At 45.6% G+C, this 27,911-nt stretch overlaps 1 protein-coding gene across 2 annotated transcripts; it reads right to left on the bottom strand.

Annotated features, from left to right (window-relative positions):
• Positions 1 to 246: 246 nt before the first annotated feature.
• On the bottom strand, positions 247 to 27,911 carry nsd1b (nuclear receptor binding SET domain protein 1b). 2 transcript variants are annotated; one of them, XM_074611740.1, is made up of 25 exons: positions 26,911 to 27,911; positions 25,989 to 26,111; positions 24,519 to 25,417; positions 20,831 to 20,972; positions 19,706 to 19,878; positions 15,092 to 19,544; positions 12,728 to 12,840; positions 12,313 to 12,568; positions 10,586 to 10,686; positions 9,968 to 10,010; positions 9,496 to 9,713; positions 8,828 to 8,965; positions 7,356 to 7,479; positions 6,742 to 6,942; positions 6,479 to 6,658; positions 5,350 to 5,506; positions 4,858 to 5,063; positions 4,665 to 4,777; positions 4,124 to 4,270; positions 3,762 to 3,884; positions 3,523 to 3,639; positions 3,158 to 3,299; positions 2,944 to 3,050; positions 2,615 to 2,810; positions 247 to 2,428 (listed from the first exon to the last, which is right to left on the bottom strand). In XM_074611740.1, exons 2-25 carry the CDS (start codon positions 26,092 to 26,094, stop codon positions 1,677 to 1,679), a joined length of 9,207 nt encoding a protein of 3,068 aa, XP_074467841.1. In that variant the 5' UTR covers positions 26,095 to 26,111; positions 26,911 to 27,911; the 3' UTR covers positions 247 to 1,676. The 2 variants fall into 2 exon arrangements, with proteins under 2 accessions (XP_074467841.1, XP_074467842.1); XM_074611741.1 differs by having other exon boundaries at positions 20,831 to 20,969.

The following is a 27,911-nucleotide window of genomic DNA, read 5'->3' as shown; positions in this document are numbered from 1 at the left end:
TATAGTACTGCTACTATACTGTTTGTCCTTGAAAAAACATTGCTTTCTTACCAATTCTTCATTTATTTTAAAGCATTATTTGGTGGTAAAATGCTGAATTATGATTTAATTTAATTAAATGAATTTAAAGCCACGTAGGCCATGAGTAGGATTTTAAAAAGTCTGACTTATGTCATCTAAACATTTTTTATGATGGAGCAATAAATGAAAAAAAGAACGAGGTCAGTACAGAGCTTATTTCATAACTTCTTTTTCTTATATATTTATATATATAGCAGTTGTTTTAACAGGTCAATGGTTGAGATCTAACAGGTCATAATTACACTGGAATGAAACATTGCTTGTTGGGCAACTGTAAAAAGGCATTAGTGGGGACACCTTGGCTCTCACGAGGCCGCCCGCCACACCATTCCTTAAAAAATATCTCCAAAGAAATACACTCTAAGGCTTCGGCAGAGAACACACAGACGATATTAAGCTTGAAGACACAAGAGCGATAACAACGTGTGGCAAGAAAACACATACTGAAGTGCAAGCGTCATGGCAGGAGTCCGTCGTTTTCAATCCAAGACCTTTTGTTTCCCCTCGACGGAGAGTCAGGACCACTCTCCTCATCTTCATCGTTTGTGCGTCACAGAACAGTATATAAATAATGACTACAGAGCACAGCGTACACACCGGAGCAAACTATCTCTGCATTCACACGGACCTTTGTGATGAGCTTCAGGAGCGTCCAACCGGTAAATAACCAAGAGACAGCCTCCTATAAAGACTTTCTCCGAGGCATGAAGAGTATTCACAGTCCTCAGTTTCAGATCCTTTCTCTTTTTATCTGGTCAAATTTAGAGGATTTCCACCGGCAGCCTCCGTCCAACACTAGCAGTAATCTTCTTGTTGTCGTGTGAACTCATGTTGAGGCTCCACCCGGCAGCCAATCGCGTGGCACGTTTTCACATTTTATCGTCTGATGTCGGAGCACCGTCAAATGATCCGAGGCGTCGAGATGAAACCGGAGACGGATAACCAAAGGAGCTGGTTGTGTTTCATTTGGAAGCGATGTTCATGTTTGAAACTGGTTTCATTCACAATTAAATTCATGTGGCCACCATTTGATTCAAATGTAACCGAGTCAAGGTCGTTTAGTTCGCCCTTCAGCACCTCGACAGGAAGCTACAGCACAGGGCGGTCTGTTCTAGCACGAAACACCTAGAGAGTATACACACCGGCTCTGCAGAGACAACAACTCATCTCTCCAGCTACACACACTGCAGGTCCACTTGCTGAAATACTACTGAGAACAAATACCAAAAGAACAAAACCAGCGGGTGAAGTGGGTGAGAAACGGAGTATATCGTTGAGTGAAACGTGTTTTTATAAAGTTCAAGTTCCAGATAATTCTCTTTGTCAGATCTCCCATATGAAGGTGCAGTCAGCGCCAGTGTGTGCAAAGTCACTGTGTTCATGAACCGATTATTAGGACAGAACTAAATCAATAGGATCTGTGTGTGTATAAATATGCTTCTATACAGGATTTAGTTGGGTTTTATTTTATGTGTTGATTTAGTTTTGTCCTAAAAATGCCTCCGTACATCCACCTGCTCGTTGGATACAGACAGTGACAGACTGGGCTACATGTGATTGGTTAATCTTCACTGTGAGGGCTCGCTGCCTGAGCGTCACTCCTCTTCATCCTCCTCTTCATCCTCGTCCTCCTCTTCGTCGTCCTCCTCATCATCGTCCTCCTCCTCATCCTCCTCCTCGTCCTCTTTGATCTCCAGGTATTCCATCACCTCGTCTCCATCCTCTTCGTGAGATTCTGATTTCTGCCTCCCCACCTCGCCCTCTTCTTCCTCCTCAGACTCCTCCTCTACTTCCTCCAGCTCCTCGTCCTCCTCCTCCTCTTCCTCATCTAAGACATCCCTCTCCTCCTCATACGAGGAGATGGGCGAGTAGTGCGGGAGGTCGTACACCGGCGTGCTGCTGGGAGCGTCGGAACTGCTGCAGGGCGGAGGTGAGGAGGCGGCGGGCGTGGCGCCGGCGACGGGGATAGTGATGGGTACCGGGATGGAAAACGCAGGAAGCGACTCGGAGGAGGCACCGACGCTGATCTCCTGGACCTTGGTGGCGGTCGGGTTCTGACCGGTGGTGGTGGTGGTGGTGGTGTTAGAAGCAGCGGAGGGGATGACGGCCATGCCCAGCCCCGAGGTCAGGGCTCTGGGCTCGGGCGTGTACTCGCGGATCTCGCCCGGCTCCAGAGGGTCGGGCCCACAGGGGTCGTGTTCGCTGCAGCACAGCTTGCCGTCCAGCTTGGAGATGAAGAGCAGGCCGTCGCGGTGCTGGTTGCAGTAGGAGCTGGGGCACATCTCGCAGAAGGACGCCGCGTCCTTGTTACAGATGTCGCACTGGTGCCACGGACATTCCCAACGACCTACGAGGAACGCAGAGACGACAACGTCACGGAAAGTACAGAAGAAACTGTGAAAGTTAACTTAAATATTAGATTATCACATATCAAATCACAAAAAAAATATTTTAACATATGGTTTCCAATTAAAAGTCCCCCGACACATGCAGCAGGAAGGAGGGTCATTGTGTTGAACTCAGAGCCACTGACCTGCAGGCCTCTTGGTGAGGTTGAGGCAGTCGGCGTGGTAAACTTTGGGACAGCCGGGTCTCTTACAGGAAACCATCTGTCCTCCGTCTCCGCAGCTGAAGCACTCGTCCTCTCGCTCTTTGGTCACCACCGCCTTGTTCTTCCTCTTGCCCCTCCTCTTCAGCTTACGGCCTTTGTCGTCAGACGGAGGGTTGTTCTGGTTCGGAGAGGAGAGGCGGTGTGAACGGTTAACTTTTATGTTCTGATCTTTCAATCATCGACTGAGTTCAACACTTCAAAATAATCTGTGTTAAAGGAATGTATGAGTAAAGTGTCGTTGCTGCCCTGACCTTTGGCCTGACGCCCAGGAAGCCGCTGCAGTTTGGCGCTCCACATTTACAGACCGTCTTCCCGTTGCCCAAACACTCCAGGTTGTAGTTGAAGGTGAGCTCTGTGCCTGAACACAAACACACAACAGATCTCCACTTACTCATTTCTTCATTAAACCCGTCATTCTTCCTTCTGGACCAAATGTTGGATTTACAGCAGTTCTATTTTATTCACCTGCAGCGACGTCGACGAGAGCGAACAGTCCCACCCGGGTGTCTCCGCTCACCGTCCACTTCTGCGTCTCACAGTTGGGCTGGCAGCAGTGGTTCATGAAGCGAGCCTCGTTCCCCTTCGGCCCGGCGTCGATGATCCGATCCTAATAACACACAAACAACTGCATCGTATACACAGCACCACATATATTTAACATTCTAAAGGCGACGCTACAATTAGAGCAAGCAGAGCGACAAGAGTTCGGTGTTTTCCACATCTTGAAATTCGCATTGTTATTTCTAAACACGACTGACTAATAGCGTACCATCAACGTGAGTTTTTAGTACATACTTAAACACTCTCTCTCTCTGGCTCTGCAGCCGTACCTTGTCCAGAGTCAGCATGTAGAAGTTACAGATGTCGTTCTCCTGGGCGTGTCTGATCCTGGACCTGCACTCCTCCTCGTCAATCACCTCCCCGACGTACTCGCTCACAAACTGACCCTGAGAGAGAAACAACATTCAACAGTATTTACCCTGATCCCGTCCCAACCACACCTCCTGATGGCGACTCTGCAGCGGTACAGTAGTGACAGTAGTGACAGTAGTGACAGTAGTGTAGTCACCTTCTTGATGTCGTGGACGCAGCGGAGCCCCCAGCCTCGAGACAGCGTCCTGAAGATCTCCACCTGGCTGTACTGTCGATGGGTGAACGCCTGGTTGAGGCAGCTCTCGCCCGCCGGGCAAACCTGTGAACATTTCAGCCTCTTTGAGCTCATTGTTTTGTTTTTTACGGAGCTTCATAGTGAGCTTCAGCTCATTGTTTATCTGCTCTGCTTGAGGTCACGCTCACCATCATAGCGTCGTGTTCAGCCGTAGCAGGCAGCTCTGAAATCGTCTCACGTTCTGTGTTTTCTGTCTTTTTGTTTCTCTATGCAATAAATAATTAAAACTGTTTTATAAGATTTGGGGTAGCCCCTTCAAATACCTGCGGGTGACATTCGTACAGCAGCATGCGGTTGATGCACTCCGAGTCCATCCCACAGGGGCTCTCGTCTGCCGCCTTACAGTTACAGCGCGGGATCTCCGACAGGTCGGCCGTGAAGATCTGAACCTTTCCTATCGGTCGGTTCACCTGAATGAATCAGAAAGGTGGAAGGAAACATGAACTATATTACAGCGATTATCTTTAAATCTATACAAGTCAATATATTAACCCTCTGAGACCCACAGTAGACCTGTTTCAGTATTCTTTAGGGGGGTACAGGGGGAGATAGCAGGTCAACAGTAAACCCGACTCTGAAGATAGTAGACCAGTTTCAATGCAAGAACCTGGCTGACCACCGATTGCAATGGTTCATGGAAGTAGGATTATTGGGTAAAAGCCAGCTAAATAGGATGCTGTAAATAAAGATCAAATTTAGAAACTAAAACAGACACAACTGCTTCATTTCTGAAGAAACCTGGAGGATGAAGCATTTTCGAACTAAACAAAGACGTGAAGTAAGACCACGCGTCTTCTCCCTGACCTTAATATGTTTGTACGGAGGAGGCTTCCTGTCGTTCTTCCTGTCCTCCTGAAGCTGCCGAAGCTCCTTCTCCGCCTGCAGCTCACGGAATCGAACGGCCGCCTCCTCCAAAGCTGAGGAGGGATAATCATCAGTCAGGTACAAACTGAAGACAAACAACACAGGAAGCCATGTTGCTGAACACACCAGGTACCTTTCTTGTAGGTGGCGTCGACACCTTTCCCCATCTTCTCTTTGCTGTTGGCGTCCACGTCCATGTAAGGGAAGACCCGGGCCTGGTAGGTCCACAGGTAGTCGTTGGAGCCGAAGAAGTGGACGGGAAACTCCCCGACGTCGTGCCTCATCCGCTGGATGTTCTCTGGGATGGTTTTGGGATGGCTGACCTCCGCTGGCCACCACCTTCACAGAGCAGGAGAGGAAAAACACAACTCTGCAGGTATGTAGTCATAAACATTAACAAACATTGGACACATTCAAATGTTGACCTGTCAGAACATCCCCAAAGTTATTACAATTCATCCAGAGGGGAACATGAATCTCTAAACCACATTTCTATTTCTATATCTATTCAATAGTTGTTGACGCTTCATGGTGGCGCTACGGGAGACGTCAGGGCACCAAATCCCTAAAAAATCATCTTAATGTAACCTGAAAAGAATGTTGTCAAAAAGAGAAAGAGACTGACCTGTAGCGGCCGACCTTCACCCAGAGGATGTCCTTGAAGCGAGGTTTCTTGCCAGCCTTGCAGTCGTTGCAGAACCAGCTGCCTTTAGGCATCTCCATTTTCAGACACTCCCGGTGGAACGCAGCAGGACACGACTCGCAGCACAGCAGGCTGCCACCTGGAGGACGGGAGGAGGACGTTTTAGAACTGTTGATTGTTTTAGGGTGTGCATGTGAAGGTTGGCTAGAGCTATATTAAAATTACCACCGTTTTCTGTAAGACATCAACACGTCATCCAGAGTAGGCTCTCATGGCCACGCCCCCTTTAGGGGTAAACCAACCCCGTGTCCCTCAGAGACGGTAACAGAGGTAGTTGAAACATGTCTCTGAACTTCTACTTTAAACGAACCGCCGACAGTAACTAGAAGTGCACTTGGAGGTTTCAAGGCAGGATTCATGTACGTCGCTCATTCAAATCCATCGCAGACTTTTGGAGTTATCGTCCAAACCAACAAACCAACAAACAAACCAACAGACAAACCAACAAACCAACGAACCAAAAAACCAACGAACCAAAAAACCAACAAACCAAAAAAATAACAAACCAACAGACAAACCAACAAACAAACAAACAAACAAACAAACAAACAAACAAACAAACCAACAGACAAACAAAACAACAGACAAACAGACACACCAACAAACCAACAAACAAACCAACAGACAAACCAACAAAACAACCAACCAACAAACCAACAAACAAACCAACAAACCAACCAACAAACAAACAAACAAACCAACAAACAAACAAACAAACCAACAAACCAAAAACCAACAGACAAACAAACAAAATTTGTTTATCTTGTTTGTTTAATTGTACAAAAAGTAAAGTGTAAAACCGATAAATCTGTTTTACAGGATGTCTTGCTGATGATTTTCTTGGTCGGGACCAGTAATTTCTTGGAGTCTCTGCTGGTTTCCAGGCAACCGGTTCCTGCTACTGCTAAGCTAAGTTAGCGGTGTATTCCCCAAACTGTCAAACTCTTCCATTAAACTAGTGGCTTTGATTCAGGCTGAAAGATTGTTAGCTATTCAGTTCGACGCGGACTGAGGCTTCAACGAATCGGACCACGTGTTCCTACATCTGTACCTTCTGTGCAGACGAAGCACCAGCTGACGTTGACGTGTTCGTGGTTCTTGACGCCGCGGCGGGCGGTGAAGTGGTTGGGACAGATGATGCTGTTGTTTGAGAGGACGACGCTGCCCGCTGCCATGCAGAGGTCTGTAGCGTGATAGGCTACCGGGCAGCGCACACACCGGACCAGACGACCTGCAGGCGAACGAACGTACAGTCAGAGCACCAAACAACACACCATCAATTACAGTAAATCACCCGAGCGTCCTCTGGTGTACCTTTAGAGATGGACGAGCTGGTGGGGTTGGTGATGAAGCAGGTGAGACAGACGTGGATGGAGCAGCGGAAGCCTCGGTTCACCGGTGCGGTCGGGGCGAAGTTGGCGATACACTCGCCGTGGTAAAACTTCCCACACACGGGAATCATACAGCGACGCACGTCCTCGCTGCGCTTTTTACATACAAAACAGGTGTGGACGCCTGGGGAGAAAAGAAGTATACATAATGACCTTTTGTACTTGAAGCGGTGCACGTTAAACTCCATATGAAATATATATTTTATTTATATCAAGACATCCATTACAACAGAAATACACCTCAAACTAACCTATCAACCGCTAAATAATAAAATCGATAACAGCTGCTGCTGCTCTCTGATTGGCTGGTTTTCCTCCGGGCTATGTTATTATTTAACGTAACATACTGTAAGTCAGAGGACCGAAACGTCTTAAATAAAAAGCGCGTAAAAGTGATTTTCTTTTGATTCTTTCAGTCAGTCAGTCAGACGTTTGGGCCTCATTGACATTTGGTATCTATCTATTTAATTTAGTTGGAATACTTTCACACAGCAGATCTTTTTTTTCTCTAGGGAATACCTGAATACACAGTCGTACCTGATTTGCACTCCGGACAGACGAACTTCCCTCTCGGAGCCTCGGCCAGAGAGATGCAGGCCAGGTGGAAGGCTCCGCAGCACTGACCCTCACACAGCAGCAGCTCACCCGTCTTCTCACACACCTGAGACAAGAAAACACAACCTGATATAATACGAGGGATTCAAAGTAGCTGTGAAGGTAGGCAGCTGTGTTGGGTTTCTATTTCCTGTGTAGTCTGATGGGTGAAGCTCTGCATTATTGTTGGGCTTGATTTCTTATTATATTGAGAAAGGAGGATATATTTTAGTATGTTTAGTTAAGTTAGAAGGGTCACCTGTTTAGTGTGTTGCCTGCCGTGTAAGTGCAAACTGAAATATTCCTTATGCAGGCCTGTTGGACCTTAAACTGTAATTGTCCAAAGTCTGCAGAAAGTGGTATGGTACGTTCACACATGCAGCAATAATGGCAGGAAGCAGCAGGATGCCAGTCATTCTAAATGGACGCTTTCTACACAAGGAGACACCAGCAGCAGAGATGGAAAGGTTTGACTTGGTGAAATTATTCCCACAGTGTGACATGTTGTCATTAAATGAGAAGAATATCCACTAAATGTGTCTAATTATAATTATAGTGTCTGTGCATTATCTTTTTGCCCTTTTTACAATATGTGAAACTAGACTTGTGGGAGATGGAACGACCAAAGCAGTGTTTGGTCTCCTCTGAATATCAGATAATAGTAGCCGATACTCCACTGACCAGTACCGAGTCATAGCCCTGATCGTTGACAATCACTGATCTGATCTGACACCAAATTCCCACACAATAATTATCTATAATTACCTCGGACATACAGTAATACATGAAAGCATCTTGCCACATCAGTCTACATCAATCACTATATGATCGCTCCGAGCTACAATCTCTCTTCTTATCATTAGGGATGCACCGATACCGATACCAGTATCGGGTCCGATACTGTGCTCATGTACTTGTACTCGCAAAACGGCTCCGATACTACTTTACGGCAGCGTGACGTTAACCTCTCATCAACATCTTTCAGGTCCTATCGCACGCGCTCACGCTCCACCTCCCTGACGGTGTGGCCGAGACGGGCCGGTGATTCCACCTCAGCTGGCGTGCGCCATCCCTCAGTCAGTCATTGCTCCACGGGGTTTTGCTTGCACCTTCTGACTCGCGCAAGCGTTAGACTCCTTGGTCCGTGTTTCAAGACGGGTCAGGTGGGTTGCAGACATCGCCGCAGACCCCTAGCGCCTTTTACATGGGCCGAGCCCCGCCCCGGGGGACACGGCGATGCGGTTGGGGCGCACTGAGGACAGTCCGCCCCGGTGACACTTTGGCCACGATATGATATGAATAATAATCATGAAAAATATCTCGTTTAAATGAAAAAAATCTATATATTTTGGTGGTACGAGAAGGAATCTCTGAAATATCTGGTGGGGGGTGTAGAGGTTGTGGGTGAAGCTCACCTGACAGATGTTCTCCTTCATGGAGGCTGGACCTCCTCGGTCCCCTATGATCTTCCTGGAGGGTAAAAGTGGATCGTCACACAGCAACAGGTCGTCCTTCATGGAGGAGAAGCTGTGATCCAAGCTGGACGGCTCACCCTAAAGAGACAAATTCATACAGCCATAAATCAGGGCCTGTATTTTGTTACCAAATCAAACATCTGTGTCAGGAGATTGTAAACATTTGAAAGGTTCTGTACATGCTGAGTGGCGACGAAATGATCTGAAGATCTGGAGCAGCGATTTAAGTTTGATTTATTACTGTAAAAATGATCAGTTTTCAGACTTTAGAAAATCTACTGACGGGAGACTTTGACCAATCACAGGTCACATGGATGTTTTCTTTCCATTAGTCTGAAAGAAGACATGTTATGGAAGCAAAATAGCCCAAAATCTCTAAATTGACAAGTGCATGTTTTTGCCTGTAGTGTGTCATCTTTACAAAGTTGATGATTTACTTCTAGGTCTAAAAGTCGGACCGAATATGAGTTAAAAACTGAGTTCCTACTCTGAGACGGCTGATAAATATAGTATCATAATCCTGCAAAGTAAAAGACAGTTACAGTAAATCATTCACTATATAACTAACAGTTCCTACATACAGAATGAAGAGAAGACAGACGGCTGACCTCTGACTCTGCTGTGTCCTTTCTGTCCTCTGCTTGAGGACCGTCAACGTCTGCTGATGTTGTCTCCACCTGGGCGGGTTCGGGCGGAGTGGAGGGTGCAGGAGAGCTGGGAGGGGGGGCGGTGGGCGAACCGGTGGACGCCTCCGTGGGGGACGGCGTGGAGCTGCAGGACGCTGTGAGCTGCTTACTCTTTGATTTTAAAGATGGCGCTCCAGAATCTGTGTTTAAGAAAGACGAGGTTCATCACAATGATTTATAGAAAGTGCAGGGAAATGTCCATCCCAAACTATTTATTCTAATTTAGATCCTGGGTCATTTGAAATCATATCACTCTTTCATTTTCTAAAGACGGGACACAAGGCTTCGGTTTGTCTTATTTCAAAATATTTCACTTTTAAAGCACACATAAAATGCATACAATGAAAAAAATCAAGGTTTAAACACAGTATAATATAACAGATGATTCACTCACCCGATAGAGGATCAGGAGTTGAATTGTTCTTCAGTGTTTTGACCTGTGACAAGAGAAACATTATATAAAAACATCCTTCTGAAACTTCCTAAATCATGATATTGTGGTAAATAAAACCCTGTAAGGTTTCCTTCTTGTCTCACTGATCCTGAATATTACATCTATCCAACATGCTCCTCTGTTTCCACGCTGTTTGCATGTTGCTGCAGACTGAACTGCAGTATTCTGTTTTATGGTCAACTGGTGATTCGTTAGATCCAGACAAACCTGAAACCTTATTTCTCAAAAGCATGTTTCAGCGAAAATGACCATAAAATCTATTTTACGAAACTTTTTAAACTTAACAGGTGTTTCACAAAAAGCATCGTAACTGAAAACACTAGGGATGCTAATTTTGAAAAATGTTCTTAACCGATAACCGACCCTCGTTAACCGATTATTAACCGTTAACTGACTAGATCAAGTTATCAAATAAATGTAGTGGAATAAAAAGTATTTCCTTTTGAGATGTAGTGAAGTAGAAGTAGAATGTAGCAGAAAATGGAAATACTCAAGTAAAGTACAACTATTACAGATGTACCACAGATGAATAAATGTACACACAGCAGATATATGTACCTTCTTCTTGGGGCCCGTCGAGGCCTCCGCCTCCAGACAGTACTCCAGGATCTTCTGGGTGGGTTTCCTCTTCCGCTTCTTCTGCAGCACGGGAACGTTTCCTGTGAATTAAAGGTCACATAAAAAGACTCATTGTTGTGTGTTAAACCACAGTGGTTCCCGGTCTTTTAGGCTTGTGATCCATTCACAAACAAACAGTGTCTCGGGGGCAGATGTCTGTGAGTTGTTCCACTTAAAGGCCTTTTCACATCACACAGAAATCGAAAAAAAAAACACCGCATTGCGAAATACGAAAGTTTCGGATTCGTCGTGGAAAGGCTCGTAGAGACAGATGTAAGATTGTGTGATTTATTTGCGAAAATTATTTGTGTTTGGTCTGAAAAGACTTTAGAGTGAATCCCCCTTGTAGTTTTACTTTAGTTTAAATGCACTCTGACTTTTACTTGTAATAGAGTATTTCTACATCTTTGTATCGGTATCTGAATACTTATTCCAACACTTCAACTATCTGGATGTTTTTCATGGTTTGCGCCCCTCACGTCCCATAAAAAGGAAATCTTAATGCTCCAGCACACAATACTTTTAACAACTGTGTCGCTACCAACTTCGTGGCAACAGTTTCGGAGACGGACATTTTCTTGTTTCAACATGACAAAGCTCCCCGTGCACAAAATCAGCTCCATAAAGAAATGTTTCTCCCAGTTTGGTGAGGAAGAAAACTAGGGATGCACCGATACCGATACCGTATATGAGCACATACCGTACACGAGTACATGAGCACAGTATCAGACCCGATACCGATATCGGGTCTGATACTGTGCTCATGTACTCGTACTCGTAAAACGGCACCGATGCCACTTTACGGCAGCGTTAACCTCTCGTCACCATCTTTCAGGTCCTATCGCACGCGCTCACGCTCCACCTCCCCGACGGTGCGGGCGAGACTGGCCGGGATCCCACCTCACTTTCACTTTGCCATGGGGTTTTGCTTGCACCCTCTGACTCGTGCGTGCGTTAGACTCCTTGGTCTGTGTTTTAAAACGGGTCAGATGGGTTGAAGACATCGCCGCAGACCCCTGGCACCTTTTACGTGGGCCGAGCCCCGCCCTGGGGGCACAACGCGGTTGGAGCGCACTAAGGACAGTCCGCCCCGGTGACACTTTGTCCACGGCCCCGGGAAGCACCTTCGCCCCCGAGCCTTTCCAAGCCGACCTAGAGCCAGTCGTGGCGCACCGTCTCGTATGCGGGACTCCCCAGCCTGCCGTGTGTCGCTCACACCCTCCAGCTGGCTGTTAACGAGGGTCTTTTAGCACAGAGAAGTACTTGTATCGGTACTCGGTATCGGCGAGTACCCAAATGTAAGTACTTGTACTTGTACTCGGTCTGAAAAAAGGTGGTATCGGTGCATCCCTAAAGAAAACGACATCAGTGGCCAACCTCATTAATGCTCTTGTGGCTGAATGGGAGCAAATAAAATCCCCAGAGACAACATGCAACATCTTGTTGAAAGCCTCTCCAGAAGAGTGCAGGCTGTTATAGCAGCAGATTAATGCCTGTGGTTTTGGAATAGTTTAACAGCCACACATGGCCGTAATGTTCAGGCGTTCACATTCTTTTGGCCATTCACCTAGAAGCCTTTACTTTGGCTGACAGACGAGTATTTTCCCAGACAGTCTTATTTACCTTGAATGCAGTTAAGTCACAAAGAAACACAAACACTTCCTCACCGCTGCCTTTGACGAGGCCTTCTGACAGCGAAGGGTCAGCTTCAGGAGGCGGGGTTAGTGTGTCGATGGAAAGCACCGGTGCATCTTGGGGGGATGTGTTTTCAGTGCTGGGAATTTGTAGTTCAGAGGGCATTGCTGCAGCAATTTCCTCAGGAGGTGGCGTCTGTATTTCAGGAAGCAGGTTCAAGGACGGGTGGTCGTGTGCGCTGCTGTCCGATCCCGGGGGTTCGGACGGCGACGTAACGGGCTGAGTGTCCTGAGAAAACAAAGGACATGATTTCATTGTCAACCAGTGATACGAGCTTCACGTGCAGCTGGAAACAAGGATGCTTAACGCCACAGTATTATAGATATACAGCATATAACAACATATAGTTATAAAGTTACAACAGATCTTACTTTGTATGAGTTTTACCTTTCCAATCGACTGGAGAGGCTTTTTGGTTTTCTTCCTGGTGGAGAAAATCTGATCATACTCTTCGGTCCATTCAATCAGCCTCTTGCTTGGTTTTCTTATTCGTTTATGTGCTGAAAAAGATATAGAAGAAAAGACACTTGCTTTTTTTAATCCCTGTTCTTTATAGTGTGTAACATGGAGTAATAGAAAAGTACCTCACCACAGAGATTATACTGACTATTCTGAACTACACAGGTCTTTGTCAATTTATTTTAATGTATCTAAGGATGCTTTCACAAACAATCCCGTTGGTTCAGTTAAAACACACACAGGTCTGTTTGCCTGGTTGGTACGGTTTGTTTGGGATGGTGTGAAAGCTGTCACTCGAAGCCTGGTGTGGACCAAATAACCGAACCGAGACCGCCTGAAAAAGTGAGTCTCTGGTGCAGTTAGTTTGTGGTGTGAAAGCAAACGAACCAACCACATGATTTTATAAAAATCCCCCGGCGGAGAGAGAAGGCGCAGCGAGCCTTTTGTCCACAGTGCGGCGAGGTCCGGGCGGGGAACGCTGTAAAGCTGCGGCCGCGAGCCACCTCGCCCCGAGCCTTTCCAAGCCAACCTAGAGCCGGTCACGGCGCACCGCCTCGTATGCGGCTTGGAAAGGCTCGGGGCGAAGGTGCTTCCCGGTGCCGTGGACAAAGCGTCACCGGTGCGGACTGTCCTCAGTGCGCCCCAACCGCGTCGTGCCCCCAGATCGAGGCTCAGCCCGCGTAAAAGGCGCCAGGGGTCTGCGGCGATGTCGGCAACTCCCCCTAATCATCTTGAAACACGGACCAAGGAGTCTAACGCACGCCCGAGTCAGAGGGCACAAGCAAAACCCTGTGCAATGAAAGTGAGGGGAGGTGGAGCGTGAGCGTGTGCGATAGGACCGGAAAGATGGTGACGAGAGGTTAATGTCACGCTACCTTAAAGTTGGAGCCGTTTTGTGAGTACGAGTACATGAGCACAGTATCGGACCCGATACCCGATACTGGTATTGGTGTATCTCTAACAGAAATATACACATCAGAAGCATTTAAGTGCTGCATAAACTTCTGTCAGTCCCCAGAATATGATTTCCCCCAAACTGTTGCTATGGATACCTACGGTTTAATATAACCTTGCACACATATTTAGAATGCCGGTTAAACGGTTTGAGGTGTCCCGTTTTCATTTTCAGACAACTTTCATTTTCTTTTTCCACTCCTACTTGACAGCCTGCTGGTTATCTGTATACAACCCGAGTGCTACGACTTCTGGGGTGGTTTCCTGTCATTAGCTTGGAGTAGCAATTTTATTTGTGCCAAATACACCAGAAAATGGAGAAAATATTCCTGAGCAAATACTTCTGTGATGGAAATCACTGCTTAACTGATAAACACAGCTACATAGCTTAGCAGATGGAAGCAACATTTGCCATCACATACAAAACCCATTACCAAGATGAGCCATACAATGCCAAAGCCCTCAGTGTTTGGTTATTTGTACAGATGGTTTTGAGTGATTTTATGTGTCCAAATGTGTCTAACCACTACAGCAGAACAATACACTCTCTCTCTCATCTGTCCAGTCATCACATTGCCAAAATATGGCCAAAAGCCCTGCTTCTCATGTCGTGAGCTACTTCCATTTGTCTACAGCAGGGGGTTTTAAAGTCTCACACCGTATATGTATATAAAATGCAGAATTTAGATAGACAACAAGGTCAGCAACGCCTATAATCCATTATCCAAACCACTGGTAGTCTGCTCGCATGGTAATTACGACTGATATTGTTCGTTTTCATTCGGAAACGTGTCACGTGATAGGGGCATAACAAATAAGGGAAGGACGGGTCGTGCCTATAAGACCCAATCAAGAAGTGAACGTGGGTGTCTGCGTCATTGTTTTCAAAAGGTCTCAGTTTCTGGCCGTCCAGACTAAAAACGCAATCCTGGAGCTTTCAAGCGAAAACGGGGTCAGCAGCGATTCCAAACTTCTCCGTTTTAGGTGTTTGAAAACGCTGGTGTAGTGCGGACGCTAGGCATAAATGCAGCAAAAGTTATGCGTTTTGAAACAAAAACGTGTTAGTGTGGATGTAGCCTCAGACAATATTGAGAAAACTGCAGCCCCGCCCCCTCCTTGTAAACAGGAAGTATACGGTAGTATGTCTGTGTGTTAAGACTTGACTGAGTTATGATTCTGAGAAAGTGCCTTTTTTAGTGAGGTCTTCATATTGCGCGCCAAGTCAGTGGGCCGAACTACAATAACTTCAACTTCCAGATGTTTTTCGGAATGCACCCAGGATTTGGGTCAGATTGTACTTCACTACTTTAGGCCGACTCTTAACTAGACAGTCCTTACCTTTTGGAGCCTTGTCGCCTTCTCCAGTGTTGTGCATCAAGCTTGTGTTAGTCTCAGTGCAGTCTGCAACAAGGCCATTTGGCTGTTCCAGACACAGCGTAGTGTCGCACCCCCTCTGCTCCAAAGGCACCATGTTCTGTAGATTCTCATTTACTCTGCTCCACCTTTCCTCTTCCTCCTCCTCCTCCTCCTCCCAAGGTACTCCTTCACCACCTCCAGCCTGCCTCTCCCAGCTGCTGGTCTGTATGCCAAACAGGGACTTGAGTCTTGATGAGCAATCCACTCCTGATGAAGAGTCCATTGCTGGCAAGGTCTCCAATCCAGGGAAACCAGGTCCAGACCTGGCAGGACGACAAGGCACTTTGCGGTTGGCTTTCTTTTTCACCCCAGTGGAGCTGCCCCTTCTGTTATAGGGCCTCTTGGTCCTCTGATTTGTGCTCTCCTCATTGTGTTTCATTTGAATTTTGTCTGGACTTGAATTGTTATTAACATGTTCAAGTTGTTGACCTTGGCCTGAGGGTATAGTCTCTCCAGGCATCACTAAGGGTTCCTCCTTAACATGTGCACTTGGTGGCCCAATTTCCAGTTCCAAGGGGGTCCCGTCTCGCTCTCTAGTGTCATGCAAGTCCTTCAACATCATGAGAAAAGTGCTGAACTTGTAGTTTGTGTCTGGTTTGAAAGAGACGGGTTTACCATCACCCTCATTTGTCAGGGACCGGAAGGATACCTCCTCCACGTTTTTGAAGGCATTCATAAAAGAAAACGGTGAAGAAGGTGAGGACGAGGAGTGCATGTCAGAAGGACGATCTTCCTTCTTCGCCTTTACCCGAGACGTAAGGGGTATGAAGTCCATTGGTGGAGTTGAGGATATTGAGAGGTCTTCATCTTCACTCTTGACACCAACTTCAATATCAAGTGAATCAGAACACGTCAAAGGGGGGGTGCTACAGCTAGAAAAAGATTCCTGATCACTTTCGCCAATGTTATTATAATGAGATTTAAGAGATTTCATTTTAGTGCAAAAGTCCAGTTTCGAGTTACGTGCAGAATTGCAGACAAGGTCCTCGGCTTTTCGGTACGGATTTAAGAGTTCTTTCTGCTCAACCGCCTTTCGGGCTTTTTCCCGCTTCTTCTCTTCCGCCTCTTGCATGGCCTTCAGGGCTCTGGTCATCAACCGACTGCTGGCTGGGAGGTGGGCAGGCTGCTCATGGAGTAGGACTTTATGGACTTCATCTGGACGCTGCTTTGATTTGTGGACCACTTTCTTGGATTTAGCAGAACACAGACCTTTGGGCACATGAGCTTTCCTACATACTAAATTCCCATGCCGGTGAGAAGGTTGAGGAGTTGTATTAATACTAGTGGCAGATGTATTTTTTTGCTCTGAGCTGCCTAACTGGTAAGAGGAGATGCTTGTTACATTGGGTGCAGGAGTCTTCTCACCTTCTGACTGTTCTGATTGGTTTGAGGATGAGTTAGTCACATTGCTTGGGCTTACATTTGCAACTGGTACCCTTTCCACTTCTGGGCTACCCAACTCATCAGACACACTTGCCACATCGGAGGCAACAGTAGTTTTACCTTCTGATGACTCTGATGTGAGACGAAGAATACCAGACCCACCGCTTGCTTTTAATTTCTTCACTGAGACCTTTATGGATTCTGACCTGACTGCCTGATCTATGGAGACACTTGCCTTGCTGTCCACCCAATCTGATTGTTTAGAGGACATTTTAGTCACATTACTATCTGGTGTTTTCTCATTCTTTGTATGTTCAGGTTGGTGATCGGGACTAATGGTTACACTGGAGTTTACAAACTTCTTACCCTTCATGTCCTTGCGTATTAATTTGACAAAGGGCAGCCTACACTTAGAGACCAGACTTCTTTGCTTTTCTAGCCTTGCTAATGGGTCAGTAGTGTCAACATTTAAAGTGGACGTTGGAGTCTTGTTACTTTCTTTTTCTTCTGCTTGGTCAGAAATCCTATCAGTTACATGGACCTTTTTATTGGCCTTTCTGTGAGAATGAGTTCGACGGACTCTCTTTACACTCAACTTGGATTGGTTACTGAAACGAACTGGACTGGGCTCTAAGGCCTTTTTAACATCTGGGCTATCCAATTGGTCAGACGGTGAGCCAGTAACAGTGTCAGCTGTATTACTCACCGTCTGTCTACCCTTTGAATACCCACACTTGTCAGAGGGAACACCAGTCTCAACAGGGACCGGCAACCTACGCTTGCCTGACAACCCTGACTGGTCAGCAGGAATGCCAGTTGTACCAAAAGGCCTATTAGCAACCGGAGTGTTCTTACACTTCAAATGTCCTGACTTTTCAGGTGACAAATTTGTTTCAGCAGGTACCAGAGTCTTCTGCTTGTCAGACAGTCCTGACTGGTCAGCAGGACTGCAAGCTGTACCAAAAGGCCTATTAGCAACCGGAGTGTTCTTACACTTCAAATGTCCTGACTTTTCAGGTGACAAATTCGTTTCAGCAGGTACCAGAGTCTTCTGCTTGTCAGACAGTCCTGACTGGTCAGCAGGACTGCAAGTTGTACCAAAAGGCCTATTAGCAACCGGAGTGTTCTTACACTTCAAATGTCCTGACTTTTTAGGTGACGAATTCGTTTCAGCAGGTACCAGAGTCTTCTGCTTGTCAGACAGTCCTGACTGGTCAGCAGGACTGCAAGTTGTACCAAAAGGCCTACTAGCAACCGGGGTGTTTTTACACTTCAAATGTCCTGACTGCTCAGGAGACAGATTTGTTTCAGCAGGTACTAGATTCTTCTGCTTGTCTGACAACCCTGACTGGTCAGCGAGGCTGCCAGATGTACCAAAAGGCCTATTAGCAACCGGGGTGTTTTTACACTTCAAGTGTCCTGACTTTTTAGGTGACGAATTTGTTTCAGCAGATACCAGAGTCTTCTGCTTGCCAGACAATCCTGACTGGTCAGCGGGAATGCCAGATGTACCAAAAGGCCTATTAGCAGCCAGGGTGTTTTTACACTTCAAGTGTCCTGATTGTTCAGGTGACAGACTTCTTTCAGCAGGTACTAGATTCTTCTGCTTGTTGGACAACCCTGACTGATCAGCGAGAATGCCAGTTTTACGAAAAGGCCTGTTAGCAACCGGGGTGTTTTTACACTTCAAATGTCCTGATTGTTCAGATGACAGATTTGTTTCAGCAGGTACTATATTCTTCTGCTTGTTGGACAACCCTGATTGGTCAGTGAGAATGTCAGCTTTACCAAAAGGCCTATTAGCAACCGGGGTGTTTTTACACTTCAAATGTCCTGATTGTTCAGGTGACAGATTTGTTTCAGCAGGTACTAGATTCTTCTGCTTGTCAGACAACCCTGACTGGTCAGCGAGAATGCCAGTTTTACGAAAAGGCCTATTAGCAACCGGGTTGTTTTTACACTTCAAGTGTCCTGATTGTTCAGGTGACATATTTGTTTCAGCAGATACCAGAGTCTTCTGCTTGTCTGACAATCCTGATTCATCAGCGGGACTGCCAATTGTACCAAAAGGCCTATTAGCAACCGGGGTGTTTTTACACTCCAAGTGTCCTGACTGTTCAGGTGACATATTTGTTTCAGCAGGTACTAGATTCTTCTGCTTTTTGGACAACCCTGACTGGTCAGAGAGAATGCCAGTTTTACCAAAAGGCCTATTAGCAACCGGGGTGTTTTTACACTTCAAATGTCCTGATTGTTCAGGTGACAGATTCGTCTCAGCAGGTGCCAGAGTCTTATGCTTGTCTGACAACCCTAACTGGTCACTGGGCCCACCACTGGAGGAGGCCGCACTAGGAATTAGTGACTTTTTACTTACAACAGATGAGTTCTTTTTCTTACAGGGCATCTTACTAAAGAGAGTGCGGTCTGGCACCGGACTGGTTGTTTTAGGTCGTCTGTCTTTGCCTGATTTACTGAACCAAAGACCACTCTGAATCTCTGGCTGCTTCTTCACCTCTTTGACAACTGTAACAGATGGCTGAGTCAGAACTAGCTTAGACTGACGTTCAAGTGCTTTAGGACACAAAATCTTAGGGACTGAGTCGAGGTCAGAATATGGGCACTCCCCATCGTCTTTATCTGATTGGTCAGGGCTCTTGCGCAACGTCTTTTTAGAGTGTTTTCTACTTGTGTCTTTTGACGATTTACTTGGTTTCTTCTTGCCAGAAGATTTCCTTAAAGTGCTTGGCTTTGCTGGAGTTGTAATTGGGGATGAAATGGATCCATTGGTCATGTGCAATGTCTCAGGAAGGGTGGGTGAAGTGGAGGGAGGAAAGGTTGGATGGGCCTTGTTCTCTCTCTCTGGTGTGGAACTGTCGTGGAAGGCATCATCTATGGACGAGGGAATGGAGGAAACCATTTTGGGTCTCTCTTGGAGAACAGATTCAGCTTCTTCCACACTGGATTTCCAAGAGTCCTGATAGCGCTTTGCAATCTACAGAAAGATAAAAGGTAAACAATGCTCAGTCTTTGCACACATACCAGTTTGCCAGTTTACAGAAGAATTTGTTCATTGTAGCTGTAGTTATTCCTGAACAAGTCTGCAAAATTTCTTTAGACCAACTTTAGACTCATCATTCATGAAATAGTAATTACAGTGTATTTGTAGTCCTGCTCCCTTTGCTTCCCCCTCCGGCGCAGTAGGGGGAGCTGTTCAAATTCAAAGCCTCCGTGGAAACTGTGAGTTGATTTCTCCTCCACCCAGGTAAGCTCCACGGGCTCCCCAAAGGTCCTGACATGGTAGAGCCGACAGGGCCGGTCACTGGGCTCTAAGACAACAACAAACATCAGCCTCAATCTCCTGATATGCAAATTAAAACGACATCATCCGGCACAGGAAACACATGAGTGTATCATCTAAGCAAAGGGACATTATTACAATCAAATGTGCAGCCTAGTGTCAGAAGTTTTGAGCATTTGTTACATGGCCAAAATATTAATGTACTAAATGTAATGTAATGATTTATTAGCAGAGGTGGGACCAAGTCATTGTTTTGCAAGTCACAAGTAAGTCTCAAGTCTTTGTACCAAAGTCCCAAGTCCTAAACTCTGAGTTTGGAGTCCTAAACAAGTCATGATGCGCTCGTCACCAAATGTAATGCCATTTCAACAACAGAGTAACTGGCAGCAACTGGCGCTCAGTAACGTAACGTTAGTTCTTCATGCTTTTCTCCTGCAACTTGATTGGATGCTGTCAGATTGGTTTAAACAAAGTGGATCTGGAGAATTAAGTGTAAGAAAATCAATATAGGACCTTTACCCTCCGGGCAGTAGATCATCTTCATGCACACACTTTTAAAATAATATACTTTTTAATCTTTGGGCTTGAGGGAAGGTATCAAGTATTTTCAAGTCAAAAGGCACAAGTCCAAGTGAAGTCACGAGTCATTGGTGTTAAAGTCCAAGTCAAGCTGCAAGTCTTTTTTTATTTGGTGTTGTTTCGTGTTGCTGGACATTCGCAGGAAAATGCACAAAAAACGAGGAATAACTTTTCGTAAGATATCATACGAACCGTTGCATGAGGATACGTTGTCTAAATTATTATCTCAGACAATCTTATCAGCTTTCAGGTGTATTGTTAATCACCATTCATGCTCTATTACCAGCTGAGGATGTCTAATAAACTAGTACCCAAACAATCCATAGGGCATATCACACAATAGAAAACAACCCATATACAATGCAGGTAATCACATGGAGTCAACAATGTCTCAGGCCCACCTTTCAATCTGTGGTAGATTCCCAGTGCGGGGTCAACGGTCACCTCACAGGGCCACCATGGTCTTCGGTTGAACTTTGCCCAAATAACTTCACCCTCTAAAAACTTCACAGGCGGCAAAGACTTTTTCTTGAGGCTGTTCTGCTGTCGACAACATGACAATAGAAAACTGCAGTCAGACGGATGAAAATGAAACAGGTTTTGTGTTGGTAGCTCTTGTTATTTTTAACATGTGCATCGTGATCCACTGATGTGATGATTGACCGATGTTAATTATGCATGTCTACCTGTGTTACACCTGCTAATCCTCCAAGAATGTGTATTAAAAAAATCATAAATATTACATTTATGACCAAAGAAGTAACTTTAATAGTGCAAATCATTATAACCTATAATACCGATAATGCCTATTTTGAAGTCCAAAACAGGAGACTGCTGGAGATCTGTTTACCTGTATGGTTTTTATGACGTTGTTTGACATATCTAGGCTTCTCTGGGTCTTTGTCTGAACTGTTGAGGCAGGAAATGTGAACCAACTGTGAGGTTTGTGTCAGATAGCTTATCAGGGTGTCCCATTTCACATATCTCCGTTATGTCTTACGATTGTACTTGTATCTTAACTGTGTTGTGAATAAACTGAAACTGAACTGTGACATAAAAGCTATTTAGCTATACACTTGGTGTTTAGATTCTCTTCACTATATATATACGGTTCACAAAAGGTCTGAACATTCATACTCCAACATTGGCTTGCTTTTCATCTATATCTTTTCACTTGATTGAACAGTACAGAAAATGTAAAAGAAGAAGACGAAGGACAGGCAAGGACAAAACGTGAACTGTTGTTTGCTTAAAATGATCTGCTGTTTGAAGTCCCAGATTTAATATTTTATCATATTTGTGGGTGCGCAATCCTTTTTAAGTTGGTGATGGATAAAATATGGGGGCACTCGATAGAGATGAACGGTATTAACATATTTCATTTAAATGGATCCAATATGAAGATACTGAGGTCGAGCTTGTTTGTTTGATGTGTGTTGTTGCATGTTTTTGTATTGCTTTGTCGTTAAGGTTGTGGGTTATTGTTTTGTTGGGGTGGGAAGTGTGTATTTTATATTATAAGAAATATAAATAAAATCTAATAATAAAAACTATTCCTTTACACATATGACAACACAGAATGGGTCAAAGGTTTCAGCTTCTGACTAACAATGTCCTCTACAGCCTTTTTCTGAGGTCTAATTTTAGACGTCTCTTGTTCCACAACAGGTTTTAATCCACAGTGGAAGAATATCACAACCCGGTAGCACTAGTGGCTGGCTACTATATGCTTTGTGTAAATGGGAGTAACTGCTCACAGCAGCAGGTCGAGAGGACTGGCGCGGTACATGAGCAGGCCTGAGTTATGACCGGCATGTAGCAGGAATGGCCAGAGGGCCGATACTGGCTGCTGCGATGATGTAACCCTGGCGGGAGCTTTTTTTAAAGGAATCGTCCTAGAGTCCTATAGTTAGATTAGAGTTAATAGCATAACATAGAAGTTAATAACACACTTATATCTGTCTGAAGCTACAGCCAGGAGACAATTAGCTTAGCTTGGTATTAAAACAGGAAGTAGGGGGAAAAGCTAGCCTGTAGAGGTGTTCAGCACATGTACGAATGAATCTTTATCACCCAATCTTTGCAGTAAATAATAGACCGTTCCATAAGCAACAGCTTGGGTCCATGTTTACTTCCAGTCAGCTGATGTCATTGACATATGGTGCCTTCAATTACCGTGTTCACGAGAAGAGTCCATATGAACGCCCCCCTCTTGTGCTATTCAAGACCTCGTAGGTGGAAAGTTTCTGAAAGCTCCAAGTTAAAGAGTTGTGAAGTGAGACGTGTTTTGTTGACGTTGTCAGAAATGGCGGAGGAAGGCCGTGGAAGTTCATTTTTCGGTGCATAAATTGTAATTCTTTTTGTTTTGCCTTGTGATTTTTATGGGAACAGAGACTTCCTGGGCTCTCCTCTGGTTGCCTGGTAATCTCACATTGCCGACAAATCTCCAGGATCTATCTGTTAAAAACAACAACCTGTTGTTTTTACACATATAGGCCCAGAGCAGAACATATTGTAATATCTACAAAAGCGAAGCCGAGCAGAAAAAGGTTTGTGAACACTTAAATAGAACGACAGCATCACTAATGTTATTAAACACATTTTCTACTGACGAGTCAAAATGTTTGCTGTGTTCACATTGACTAACCGGTACACTCATTAATCTGAATCCTCTGTCCTACTCTGTCATTCAGATGACATGTGGCTGTTCTCCTGGAGAAGGTGCTGAAACATTGTTTCATAGAAGTAAAACTAAAAACGGCTGCATCAGAGTTATGGTCTTCTTTCTTTGGATTAAGTATCACCTCTCAAGCAGTGCCAAGTTTTAGTTTGAGGACCGTGTCCCTAAAACAGGCGAAGAAACAAAAGCAGAACTTGTGACTGATAGTTTATGAGTTGTACCTTGTTCTTTATAATCTCATTATTACTTGACGTTTTGGCATATTGTCCTCGATACATTCATGCCAATAAAGCATATTGCATTGAATTGTTTATGAATAGCTAGAGGAGAGTGTCTGTGTTCCTGGAATGTAAGAAACATGTTGATCATTATTTAGATGTAACACAAAAACAGTTCATATTAATGGATTTTGTGACTCCTATTATTATTATCTGTCCTACTACTATTTGGGGATTAGCATGCTTTAGGTTTGGGACAACAGTTCCCATAATGCTTTGGGGGATGTAAACAGGAAGTATAATGTCTACAGCTTAAGCCTACTTTTCATCTATATTTCTTTACATTTTGGCACCATTAAAAGTATGCCGAATTAGCTATTGGCATTTCCTGTTTGCAATATATCCATGGATGTACAGACGACTATAACTGGATTACTTTGATACTGAATAAAACTTAGAAATGTGATATTTCTCAGGCAAGTTCTGCAGCTATAAGGAGCGTCTTTATCTATGATTTCTAGGCGGATTTGTGGATGTTTATTTGTGATGGACGTCAGTGATAATGACATCCCACGGAAGTGTAAGTCATACTGCATGTGCAAATATACGCTTTGTGTCTGCGTGTTCAGATTTGACTACGTTATGACTCAGAGAAGGAGTGCGATTGCTGCTGCTGACTGTGTAGATGAGCGGGCCGAATCACCTTCCAATCCACAATAACTAACTACCCGTTAACTTGGTATACACCCGTCTCCTTTCACCTTATATATTATATATATTACATATATATATTAGCCTCACGTCTTTCCCTTCAGCTCTCCTCACTGTTTGAACACCTCTGGAGAAGCTGAACGTTTTCTTTGACGACTGTATTTATCAGTGACAGAGCTACAGTTGTGAAGCCGTGTCTCGTCGGTGCCCAACCATTATTCACAATGACAGATATTCTGTTACAACAGGTGAAAGGCAGCGCAGGTGTTCAGTGTGTCATGCACAGGCTCTGTATGTATGTAATCCAGCACCATACCACATATTTTCTACTGAGGTGAATCTCCTCTGACTGAGGGCTGTTTTTAAATTGTACAATGTTGTGAAACACCAGAAAGAAAGCTGCATGTCTACCTGACAGAGCTGCTGAAGAACCTGAAAAGCCACTTTTGTTTACTTAAGAGTAATAAGGGTAAAACTTGCCAATGAATGCATTGAGGGAAAGTCCCCAAACAAGAAGAGCTCAGTGTCGCTCTCCCACTCGTCGTCCGAGCCGTCCCAGTATCTCCGGCGCTGACCCGAGGACTGGGACCGGGTGACCACCTTGGCTGACGACAGGGTAGCGTCCTTGGAGTCCGAATTCACGTGTCCAGGAGCGGACTGAAGAACGTTCTCCGCACTCTCGTGTTTGTCCCGTAAGCCTCCTCCTCCCAGAGGGGACACCGTCTGCTGCTCTTCATCGTCATCCTCAAACAAAGAGGATTCAAAGTGGAGGAAGCCGTTAGCGAAGGGGCTGTTGCTATCGAGAGAGAAGGCCGGGCTGGGCGGGCCTGAGAAACAACTTTCTGTCTTTTTCTCGGAGACAACGGGGTCGCTGCTGTGATTGGCTGCTGGCACGTCTCTACTTCTAGTTTGGTTTGGTTGTTTTTGTCCAGCAGAAGAGCCACCGAAGCTCTCCTCCCTGCTTGTGTTCTGGGCGCCAGAATAATCACCGCTAGTGCAATCAGCCCAGGAGTCCCTCTCCATCGCCTTCCCCCTCTCCTTCTTAGTCACCCCCCATTCCCAGCTCCTCTCTGGCTCCCTCACCGGCAGGACCAGGTCCGGCTGGCTCACCATGCTGGTGAGATGTTGCAGCCTCCTGAGAGGGCTGTAGGAGGAAGAAGAAGAAGAGGAGGACGAGTGGTCCCTTTGTGTGAACCCATAGAGGGATGCATGCTTGAGGGAGGAGGCGGCAGACATGGTCAGCCCGATCCTGTGGTCATGGTGTCTGGAGGGGCAGGAGTGGGCGGAGAGGTCACGGCCAGGGGTCAAAGGGCAGCTGGACTGATGAGTCTCCCTGCCAGGGCCTGGGTAAGGCCCACTCATGCTGGCATGTTTCCTCCCTGGAACATGAGGAGAAAATGATCATAAACAAACAGATTCTGCATATTGTTCCTTACATCAAGGCTCGTTGGGATTTTGTTGTGATTTGCAATAATATTCCTATTAAAAACACACTTTTTTTGCACAGCATGTTTCTACAATCTGAGATAACATCACTTCATCTTATCTAAAGTTATCCCAGGCAGCTGGTGGTGAGAGGTATTTTTTAAAAAGTGACACAGCCCAGACATTAAATCCGTGAAGAAAACGACCCAATCTGCCTTCACATGATGTCAGAAATAAAATGTAAACAGACCTAGGATCGACCTAATGTGACATTTTTTGGAGCACATTCAGCGCAAACACCGCAGCTGTAAAGCCTTGGAAAGGAAAAATCATGGTGATATGATGAAAATGACATCAAGTAGGATAAGGTCAGCAGCATGTAAAGTCAACGCTCGTGCAGACAGTAGAAACACGCAATAAAGGAGATAAATTAGAGAGCGTCATGTTAGAAATCAACCGTTAAAACACGCCGGCGCTGCAACCAACAACTGGAATTAAAATGGATCCGTTTGCGCGTGCACGTACATAGGTGTGTGCAACTGCAGGAGTGGGGGTAGAGGTCACGGCCGGGGGTCAAAGGGCAGCTGGACTGATGAGTCTCCCTGCCAGGGCCTGGGTAAGGCCCACTCATGCTGGCATGCTTCCTCCCTGGAACATGAGAAATTATCACCAAAAATAGTTTTCCTTAAATCAAGGCTCGTTGTGATTTTCTTTGATTTTCTATAATCTAAAATAAAATTCCTATAAAAAAATACACTTATTTTGCACAGCATGTTTCTACAATCTGTGATAACATCACTTCATCTTATCTAAAGTTATCCCAGGCAGCTGGTGGTGAGAGGTATTTATAAGAGCCAATCTGCCTTCACATGATGTCAGAAATCAAACGGACTCACTGGCGACGAGCAGATCGACCTAATGTGACATGTTTTGGAGCAGATTCTGCGCAAACACTGCAGCTGTAAAAGCCTTTGAGCTTTGAGGAGAGGAAAACATCATCATGGCGATATGATGAAAATGACATCCAGTAGGATAAGGTCAGCAGCCTTCCTTCATGCATACAGTAGAAACACACACACACAGGATGAATGATCATGTTAGAGAGAATAAACACGCCGGCGCTGCAGAGCCACCAACTGGAATTAAAATGGACCCGTTCGTGCACGCGCGTGTGCACGTACATAGGTGTGTGTGCAACTGCATGTGTGTGGCTTGCAACTGCATGTTTGTGGCATGCAACGATATGAAACAAGTTCAGCAACACACACTGACACACACATGGACGCACACTTGCACACACAGGCTCCCTGCACACAGACAGACAGACAGACAGACAGATGCATTGCTATATACAGTATGTGTGTGTGTGTGTGTGTGTGTGTGTGTGTGCATGCAAAAATCACGCAGAAAACGCCAAATGATGCGTGATCCGAGCTGAGATTCTTACCATTCCGGTGTCGGCCACCCTGATCGTGCGCCTCGATGTGCGCATTTTGGCGTCTAAATGTGCCAATTTGCGATTTTGTGAAAGCGGATGAGGAGAGTTCCCAGCAGCAGCAGCAGCAATACTACTAGGCCTCTGGATCCTGTGAAACGTCCTCACTGCCTCCTCCTCCTCCTCCTCTTCCTCCCTCCTCCTCCTCCTCCTCCTCTCTACATGCACTAAAGCAGAAAGGTCCAACAGCCTCTGGAAGAACACATCCAGCTCCTCCAGCACCTCCCTCCACCTTTATGAGAACTACAACTTGTGCAGATGTCTGCTCTGTTGCATGGCTGTTTCCTGTCTGCAGCCTGTCAGTGTTTCTCTGTGCTCTCTGCTGTGCGCACCTCCAGGCTGCCAGGCGTCACCACTGCATCTCCTCCAAAGATCACCACAATCTGAGCTGACAGACACCTAATCAACCACCAACACAAAAATAAAAAAGCATTAATTATGAACCTATAAAAAGCCAGGCTGCCATCACCAATGACATGCCAAACTTGTGCCAACAAACTGGCACATCTTCTTCACCCTCCTCTTCCTCTTCTTCTTCCCTGACGCGCCTGGTAAAGCCTGATATAAATGTCGTCTTGAGAAGCAGTGAAATGGTTGTGCCCGGATAGAACCAGCTCCTTTCCCCTGCTGAGACGAGTTGCTGTGTGTGTAGTGAGTCTCTCTGGCTGCATGCACACCCGGTCCCTTCAAAATGGAGTCCTCCAAGCCTTTTAGAGGAAGAGGAGGAAGAAAAAAAACAAAAACGCAGGCCACAAAGTGTTAATATATGCTCGATATATAAAGTTCAGCCAGCCACGGCGAGAGGACTGAGAGGACTGAGAGGACTGAGCGTCAGAAAGGCTCCTCTTCAGAGCCCTGGAGGGGTTTTGTTCTGGGTCCTGGATCAGCCATGCCACGACAGGAACATGTTCTGCCTCCCAAAGTCAGTCTGTCTTATATGAGCGTTAGAGCCA

This window comes from Sebastes fasciatus, chromosome 16 (assembly GCF_043250625.1).
Source record: "Sebastes fasciatus isolate fSebFas1 chromosome 16, fSebFas1.pri, whole genome shotgun sequence".
In the NCBI taxonomy this organism is placed as follows: Eukaryota; Metazoa; Chordata; class Actinopteri; order Perciformes; family Sebastidae; genus Sebastes; species Sebastes fasciatus.
The sequence above is the reverse complement of the archived record's forward strand: the minus strand, read 5'-3'. Positions and strand labels throughout refer to the sequence as shown.

What these genes read in the sequence shown, in the direction of transcription:
- nsd1b (XM_074611740.1), bottom strand. Translation starts at nt 26,094, where the DNA reads ATGAGTGGGCCTTACCCAGGCCCTGGCAGGGAGACTCATCAGTCCAGC. An exon ending in CTGCAGTTGCACACACCTAT is followed by an intron (nt 25,418 to 25,988) that starts GTACGTGCACGC and finishes CTCATGTTCCAG; the next exon opens with GGAGGAAACATGCCAGCATG. An exon ending in AGGCGACAAGGCTCCAAAAG is followed by an intron (nt 12,841 to 15,091) that starts GTAAGGACTGTC and finishes TATCTTTTTCAG; the next exon opens with CACATAAACGAATAAGAAAA.